General features: G+C 41.2%; 1 protein-coding gene across 1 annotated transcript; it reads right to left on the reverse strand.

The window, feature by feature from the left end:
* Window positions 1-487: 487 nt before the first annotated feature.
* On the reverse strand, window positions 488-9,021 carry IFT52 (intraflagellar transport 52). The gene is made up of 13 exons (XM_079321674.1): window positions 8,759-9,021; window positions 7,896-7,983; window positions 7,506-7,635; window positions 6,566-6,641; window positions 6,407-6,478; window positions 5,956-6,082; window positions 5,296-5,382; window positions 4,935-5,003; window positions 4,074-4,228; window positions 2,968-3,055; window positions 2,025-2,133; window positions 1,388-1,533; window positions 488-801 (listed from the first exon to the last, which is right to left on the reverse strand). The coding sequence occupies exons 1-13, from the start codon at window positions 8,875-8,877 to the stop codon at window positions 754-756; spliced, it is 1,314 nt and encodes a 437-aa protein (XP_079177800.1). The 5' UTR covers window positions 8,878-9,021; the 3' UTR covers window positions 488-753.
* Between the last annotated feature and the right edge of the window lie 417 nt (window positions 9,022-9,438).

A 9,438-nucleotide genomic window follows, 5' to 3' on the forward strand; every position in this document is an offset into this window, starting at 1 on the left:
ACTTTTTCAAAGAGTGGGCTAGATATCAAACAACTGGAAGTAGAAATATTCCTGAGTTTCTGTGCAGTATCACAGTTTCCTAATAATGATCCATTAACTCTTAAGGTTTTCATCCATGTGCTGTCCTCTCTTTCTAAGATTCTGTAGTTCCAGTCTGATATGATGAAGTGATCTGCAACAATGTCATTATTGCTTATTTCAAATCCTCCCCTCCCTTGGAAGAAACATTTTCTTTCTACAGTAGCAAACTATCCTCTCCTTAGTTCACTTTGGCAGAGAGACAAAAGGAGGCTGCCTCAGGCTGATAAATGTATTTTCAGCAGCTCCTGTTAAAATTCTGGCTCTATTTTTTTGTCCTGAGTTCACAAACCAAAATAACAGCCCTTCTCACAGTGCAATTAAGGATTTCATATACACCAGGAGAACCAACAGTAAGACAACTACAAGAAAATAAATGCTGGAGCCAGAAAGAAGGACACAAAACACATTTTCTTGGTATATTATTTTTTAATATATTAAAAAATTACAGTTTCAATAAAGAAGTAGAAAAATAAGAAATTCTTTGGAAGGTGCTTGTGAAATACAAGCAGTTCCCCAGAAGGCATTAATTATCTGAACTACTGCACATAAATGATCCAAGCATCCAGTAAACTACTGAGACAGTCCCAATCAATACACTGAAAAGAGAGGCTTTCAAAATGTAAAAATATACTTTCCCTAAAAGGTCTATCTCAAACTGGGGAAAGCCAGATCTCAGGTACCATTCTGGAATCCAGCTTCACTCGGGTCAGTATCGTGTTCCTTAAGTGAGGGAAGAGCAGGGAAAAAAAAAAAAAAAAAAAGAAAAAGGAGTTTTAACAACAGGGTGGAACTGTAAGATTTTTGGCTTAACTAGATTACATGTGAAACAGGCAATTCTTGCTAGCACAAACTGCTGCTCTGCCAACATGCTCCAAACACCCTTTGAAGCACTGAATCTGCAATGAAGAATTCTTTCAGCACAGCTGTATTTCAGTGCAGCTCCTGAGGAACAATGCTGCTGTCACCTCTGCACTGCAGCACTGGCCAGAGCTGTGACCACTCCTGAGGACTCCCTGCTCTCACTCAGGCACCTGTAATGAACTGGATTTAGCTGCAATTACAAACTACACTTGCAAGTACTAATCCCCCAATTAAAATAAACGAGAGACTTAATAAATTGAGCACTACATGTTTTATGGAGATTAACAGTCATAAGTAGTCTGGATCACACCTCACTGGTCTCATTTATTGCACAGCTAATGTCTTACATCACCTCGTGCCTGTGACAAGAGTAGCTGCTACAATGACACACCACCCTCACTGCTGCTACCACCAACCACTCACCTGTAATTGTTATTAAAAATACCTGATTCAGTTTCTTAAACTCAACCACTTGGAAGAAAATGTGCTCCAGGATATATTTGGCATCTTGCTTGTCCTTTGGGAGCTGGCTGGTCACTCCCAGGATGTCGCCGCATTTCCGCACGTAAAACTCCAGGTCATCATCAGTGCCTAAAGCAGCAGCCAGGGATGAAGGCAGGTGAGCACACACATCTGGAACAGCTGGCCAAACACCTGCTCTGAATCTCCATTTGCTGCTGGCATCCTGGGAGGTTCAGTCCCATAACCAAGCTTAGTGAACTAGCCATGGTGTATTCCTGCAGCCAGAACCTGCTCAGCTTCTTTAGGTGTTTAGAATTATCTTAACATTTTAACTTCAATGCATGAAAAGGATGTGAAATTTATCAGCAAGAGTGCACAAAGCAATTTATGCCCAATACAGGAAACAGCATGATAAAATAATAAAATGTCACATAACAGACAAAATACAATGTCATCATAAAGTCATGCTATTAATTTCCAAAGCTTTTCAATTTCTTCAATCAGGAAAAAAGCAGTAGATTTTCCCAAATGAGGTTCATGCTGTAAAATTAAATATAAATTTTTTTTCTCTAAAAAACTGGACTTTAATTTAAAATGTGCAAACAATCTGCTCCACTTACATTTGTTTGTGATCTCTGCAAGACGTGCTTTCTCAGAGGAAAAAGTTTCATCCAAGTCAAACAGTTCCAGAGCAGGAGGAGGTAATTCTTTGAAAGCAGGTGGAAAAACCTTGAAGAGAAAAAGCAGCATGGTTGATTGCCACATATTTTTCTTACTCTTTACACATTTCTAAGACAACAGTTTTGAACTTATATTATACTTGAAGAAACCCTTTAAAAAGTTAAAAGCACCTCCAAAGACACCAAACAAAGTGGCATCATTTGAAAATTCCATTTTTATGTTGTAAAAATAATTGAATATTTGAAAAGAGTTTAGACACATGTATGCCAGAATTATCACCCAGCATCACAACTAGACATTCTTATTTTCAGTTTCAGTTTTGCTCCACGAGACCCAGGTGATGGCTGAGAGCTGAGGAACTAAATTGGCCCTAACAGCTCACCCTGAGAACATACTAACAAAAATTCTGGTCAGAGTATTTTCTGTTTCATGCAGGCAGCATTTATGTTTTGAATTTGACTTGGGTTTTTTAAAAGTAGTGAATGACACACCACTTTCAGTTACACTCCTGCAGCTCTAAAGGATCCCAGTAACAATTTCTCAGTGGCCAGGGTAAAGAAGGATGGAACAATGATGACAAAATTCAACTCAGAGATTCCTGCCTTCTGAAATGAGTTTGACACCCCCATAGCTCGTGTTGCTGCTGTCAGCCCAAATACTGCTATTCCTAAAATATGGTCCCTACAATGTAGTCAACACCTAAATGATTAATTATTACTACAGCACTTCTTTTACAGAACTATGGAAATGAGACACAGAGGTTTTGCATTATACAAATTACATAGAGACTCATTAAATTTGGAACAGACATCCAAAATTATCAAGCCCAACCTTCATGGAGAAGGGTCCTCCCTGTACTGTACAAGCAAGAACATTACTCACAGCTGGCTGGAGGACAGGTAGTGGAGTCTCAAATTCAGGCTGAATGAGTTGGAGGGGCTCATGCTTCACATTCAGTTCTTCATAAGCTCTGCAGCACAGAAAAATTCAGAGTATGAGGGGAAAATGATACCACATCTATTTCCACTAGTAAGCTACAGAGATGGATTTTTGTGAACACATCAGCATCAAAGTTTTGCATTGTAACAGCATCAAAAAAAGGATGTCCATTTTATAAGGACCTCAGAGAACTAAAGAACACTAATAAATAACTTCTACAGTGAGAAAATTAAAGTTGTGACAGAGGAAGACAATGACAGGTGGATATATAAGATGATTAAAAACACCCACAGCTCAATTCTACAACCAACTTTTAGCAAGATGAACATGGATGAAGAAAAAGTGATCCAGCACAAAACAAACAGAACTGGGATGTCAAAAAGGTTTGTAAGGAAGTCAATAATCAAGTCATTTTTAAAAAAGTATTTGTTATGGGGTCAGAAGGGAGATCCTCCTGTGAATTCTAGTGAATTCACTGTGAACTAGTGAAAGCACAAGAAATACAGAGTAAGAAGAGTGTTCCCAGCAGAGTGGAGTTTCATGAAATCTGTGTTAAGCTGCCACTACCCAATGTGTTCAGACCTGATCTGAGTAACAGGGGAGTTGTGATGGACAAAGCTGACAGTGACACAAACTGGTAAAATTGAGCAGCTGATAAACCTCAAAAAAGAATTATTGGGAAATACAAACATGATTGAAATACAGCTTTCAGTAAATGCCAAGTAATTCAAAAGTGGAAAAATGAGCAGCTCTCAGTTATCACTCCAACTTCACTGCAGACAGTTCTCAAAACATCAGATCAGTCAATCTCATAGAATCAGGGAAAAAAAAGAGGAGAAAAGGTCAGAAACTACAGCTAAGACAAGAAACAAGAGAAAACATCATTGCCACACTGTACAAATCTATCTCCTGGTATATCCATGTTCAAAATGCTGCCTACAGCTCAGTCCTTCCTGCTCATATGGAGACAGTTAAGCACAAACAGAAAACGCAGAACACCAAATGGAATAAATAAATAAATAAACAGTAAGAAAATTACAGCTGCTGACTTGATAACTGAAGGGAGGGCAGTTGTGTCCAGCTGATAAAGGGAGGTATCAAAGAGCTTTGTGAAGTCTCTGGGGTTCTCCTCCCCCTCCTGCAGGCAGACTCGCAGCTGCTCGGAGAGCGCGGCTGTGTCTGGCAGCACGGTGTAGTCTGAGACCTGGGCACACAGACACACAGCCCTGTCAGTGAACAGCCAACACATCCCCATGGGCTCTTCCTACCTTGTGTCTCACCTAAAATCTCACTGAGAAATCATTCTTTCACTCTTGGCCAGGTATGGCCCTTTGCAGTGCAGCTCACTAGATCAGTAACTGTGCCAACACCTTCTCTCAGTGTAAAGCAACCCAACACATGGATGTTTTATTTGAATTTCTGTTAATTCTTTAAAACTAAAATAGCCAGCTTACTAATCAAATGTGCAAAATTGTTATTTTATGCACACAGAGTATACAACTTTATCACATAAAGATATTTCCAAATAAAACAGCATTTGTATACAACTAAAAATGGCATACATGTTAATGCCTACTTACACACAGAAAATCTGCCTTTCCTTCCTGCACATTCCTCTTGTCTGAGGGCTCAGAGTGAACTGCAAACTCATTACACTGGAGCAGTTCATCTCATAAACGTGGGCAAATTGAAAAGAGGCTTTCACAAATTATATCTGATAATGAACAGCAATCTAAGGTTGAGTGGTACCATTAATTTTTATACCTGTCTACTCAACCCTAGACATGAATGAAGTTCTGCAACAACAGCAGCACACATCTTGCTGTTAACACCTGTGTGCTGAACACAAGCTGTGCCAAGATCAGCCAGATTCCACTGTTCTTTACCTCCTTGTGATGGATCTCTCTTACCTCAGGGTCCTCCATATCCATCTGGTTTAAGTGGATATCTGATGTTGTGAGCCACTGGAAAAGCACATCCTAGAGAAGAGCAAAACTCAATTACTTTCAGGAAGATCCAAGTAATCTCATACTATTCTTAAATATTCATATTAAATCCATTAAAAAACATACCATGAAAAAGATTAAAAATAAGAAAAATCAAAGAATATCAGTTAGCATTGGCTTAGAATCCCCATATTGAATCCATTTCATAGCTGTCTTGCTCTAAAATGAAGCTAAGCCTAGAGTGCTTTGCAAATGTTGTGAAGATCCAACAAGGTGTTTTTAAATAAAAACAAAACAAAATAATTCCCAAAAACCTCCAACTTACCATGATCTTACCATTTTCTTCTTTATCTAAATACTGGTCATTGAACATGTGGGAAGATCCCAGGGCTGCCATCTTTCCCCCATTACTCTACCAACAAAGAATACAATATAGCAGAAATTCTTTCAAACCACAGTTTTAGAGGCAATTGTTATTGCATTGCATTCCTTGTCTACATAGTAAAAAACTGTGTCAACTTGTTCACATTCATCAACAATATCAATCCTGTGCTTGTAACTCTTTTACTGCTAAATTTCTGAATTTATTTTATAAATTAACAGGTTGGATGAGTAAAACAACATATGAAAAATCTACTGGTTCCAAGGTGAGAAGTCTTGTTTTTAATTCAATATGCTGTACTTACAAAGCTAAGGATAATTTATTTAATAAATTATTACTAAAACAGTGGAAAAAAACCACGAAGGACTAAAGACATTCAGCAGTCAACCAAAAATATGTTTTCTTTGCTGACCACCTCATTAATTCTCCTCTGAAACCCATGCAAGGAAGTTTACCATAAAAAAGCCAGGAGTCACTGGGCTCATCTGGAGTTTGCAGATGCATCAAAAACTGAGGTGGGTTTGTAAAGCACCCCCTAAAGATCCACTCACAATTTTTGTGTGGGGCAGGGGGAATGCAGGGAGTGCCCCAGGCAGCTCATACCTCATGCTGATAGAAAGCCAGGATAGGCCTGTTGAGTGGGAAGCAGACAGACCCTGTGGACAGAATTGCCACTGCTGGCTTCATCACATTCAGTGTGGCTCCAAAAGGATAAACAAAGGTGAGAGCTCTGCAGGAAATACAGAAATTCCATAAGCACCTGCATTCACCAGGCAGGTGGGACAGATTCACAGAACTCAAACTGAAACCCATAGACTAGACACAAAAAAGATCTGCTCATGGGAACAGTAATTCCTTTCCAAACCTATCCCTCCTGCTCCTTCAGAGATTACCAAGCTCTACTAAACAGATTCTCCTTTCCAGATATAACCTAAGAAGCATAAGAAATCCATTAGAAAACCTCACTATAAGCACAGTGCTGCTAATCACAAACCTGCCAGTTCTGAGGTGTTCTACATATTTTCACATTAGTTTCCTCAGAGAAAACACTTACTGTGAGTCATGGCCTCTTCCATCTTCATCTGTTGTCTCAAGCACTGTTTTCTTTGCAGCTTCACTGATTCCCCTATGAGATATTGAAAAACAAACCTTACTGAAAACAATCCAGATTACAAGAGTTTAGTGTGAAGAGTCACTTATCCCAAATATTTACCTGTTCAAAACTCCATCTGAGATTAGTGCTTCTTTTGGGTGGTGGTACTTGTAATACACATTTCGTACTACAGCATCTTGAAAAAAGAAAAAAAAAAATACAGAAATTTACATCTTAGCTGATTGGTATATTAGATTTAGCAAAGAAAAACTAGTTTAGCTCTAGGATTCCCTGGGTGTTTGCTTCTAACACCACAAAGCTGGCATTTAGCTACCAAAAAAATTTAAATCAGCCTTCTCTACTGTTTCCTTTTGGACAGAATAGATTTAGGATAGGAATAGATTTGCAACTTCAAATAAAAATACAAAAAGTTAAGCATATCACAATCTTCTGCAAAGCAAAAGAGACAAAAAGATGATCCAGCTAAAACAGCTGTATCAACTTTTACAACTCTTTTTTTTCTACATCTCTCAAATATTTGATTAATTGAATCCTATTGGTACAAAAAAGGGCATAGTTTAGAAAAGTAACTAAAGACCCCAAATATTTTATGTACACTGAGATACACTTGCCTTGGGTTGTTGGGGCTTTTTTTCCACATTGGCAGCACAAAACTAATGAATGACATTTTATTGGTCTGTTAAGAAATGTGCAACTTCTTATTCAGGATGAGCGTTAAGAGATTCAATCCTTTAAAATGTGTGGAAAATGGTTTTAATCAAGAAATTTCCCTAGAATTATTTTCTTTTAGTCAATTAAAACTAACACAACAGCAGAGGAATGCAAATGGCTAAGTTGTCCATGTACTCTATCCATGGAAAGCCTTTGCTGTGCTCCAGTATTATCTTCCCATATGCATGCAGATTTTAAGAAAAAATATATTTTAGATCAAAAGATACTTTGTGAGAAAGATCTGCTTGGCTTGTATCCACAAAGGCTGAACCTGCTCTTTCAATTTTGCTGCAAATTGATGACTAAAGATAGCAGTGAGCCCCATTACCATTATTGAAAATGATCCCATATTCTTCTAACAAAAAGTTAATATTTGTGCCATTCCGGGACTCTCCACCTTCTCTCAGCATCACCAGGATGGCCCCACCATCCTCCAGGAATTTCTTCAGAACACAGAACTAGAAACCAACAAAGATCCAGGAAACAAAACAAAATGTGAGAAGCTACACACAAAACTGCAGGAACTTATATTGAGATGATGGGAGAGAAATTATTTTGACTGCTTGCATTTAATTCGATCCCATAAGAAAAACATTCAAATTCCAATTTGTATTAATTCATTTAAAGCAGCATTACAGCAAAGTCTCCTGTCTTGTCCTTTTCTACTTAAGAAAATTTTAAAACATAATTAACTTGAAAACAATTATTGACTTCTTACCTCATCAGCACTGAACTTCTCTCTTGGTCCTGCTGTAATCCACAATTTCACCCCGAACAGTCTCTCAGATGTGATCTCATCTTTTAAGCTATGAATCAATTAATAAAGACATGCATTATTCTTGGCTATAGTCCTGAACCACAACTTTTCCCTTCTGTTTTTTTTTATTTTTTATAAAGGACTTGCAAATGAACACCAAGCAGAACACTTCAGTCACTTTGCATCCTTTTATCTGGGTTTAAAGCTGACAACTCGAGCAAAAATAATCCTTACAAATGTCAAGCAGCTAAATAGCAACACTCCTCTGACAAGGCACTGTGGCAGATCCAGAACTGCTGCACGCTGTCACAGCTGCTATTAAATTTTGCACCTGAGGAGCTTGCTATTATCTTTCTTTTTATTTTTTTGTTTTGGTCTGGCCACATTTCACAGAATGTGTTGGAAGGGACCCACTGGGATGGTGGAGCCCACTCCTGCCCCTGCACAGACACCCCAAAATCCCACCCTGAGCATCCCTGGCAGCCTCTGGGGAGCCTGGGCACTGCCAGCACCTCTGGGGAGAACCTTTCCCTGATCTCCTCTGCCCTGCCGTGCCATATTACAGCGCTCAGATAAACAGCACCATCTACAAAAACCCTGTTTTCTTTTTATCCCAAACTCCAAATCGAGACAGACTCACAAACCTGTACGAGGAGCTTCACCCTGAGCACTTACACCCCATCTTCCCCACAGGTGAGCTGTAGCTCGATAGAAGCACGCACAGCAGCCCGCGGCAGATGCAACAGGGCGAGAGAGCGGATGGATGCCCCAAGGCACTCTGCCAGCAGCGCGGAGCGCACAGCCCCGCCGCGGCCTCCCCTCACCTCTGCACCTTCCAGCTGCCGCGCAGCCGCTTCCGCAGGGCCTTGTAGCCGCCGGCCGGCGTGAAGCTCTCGCCCTTGGAGGCGTTGAACACTATGGCATTGCGCGGGCCGCTCTCCATAGGCGCCCCCGGAGGGCTCTGGGGAGCGGCGGGTCAGCGCCAGCGCTCCGGCCGCCCGCGGCTCCGCAGCGCGGCCCCGCCGTGCCGCCGTCACCACGCGCGCCCTAGCAACGCTCCCGCAGGCCGCATGCGCGGCTGGCGTTCTCCCCCCCTGGGGGCAGAGTTCGCTGCAATGGTTCGCTCCAGTCCCCGGCAAGGAAAGGGGCGGGGCGATACCATTGCGGAGGGCGGGGGGTGTGACGGGGCGGGGACGGGGCTGCGCGCTCCGCCCTCCCTCAGCGCGGGCCCTCGGCCTCAGTCCGCGCCCGGCTGGGCTCGGTGCGGTCCCGGAGGTGGTCTTGATGTTTCTGGGCCTTTGATTTTACTTGTGTCTAAAATACTTGTGTCTAAAGCTGCAGGTTCTTTCCTGACCCAGAGAAGCTGTGGCTGCTCCATGCCTGGAAGTCCAAGGCCAGTCTGGACGGGGCTTGGGACAGCGCGGCAGGGTAGCAGGTATCCCTACCCATAACCTTTAAAATGCTCAACCCTTCCATGATCAGTTTAAATTAGGGAATTCCTCTT

The sequence above is a fragment of the Erithacus rubecula genome (assembly GCF_903797595.1).
Source record: "Erithacus rubecula genome assembly, chromosome: 18".
Classification (NCBI taxonomy): Eukaryota; Metazoa; Chordata; class Aves; order Passeriformes; family Muscicapidae; genus Erithacus; species Erithacus rubecula.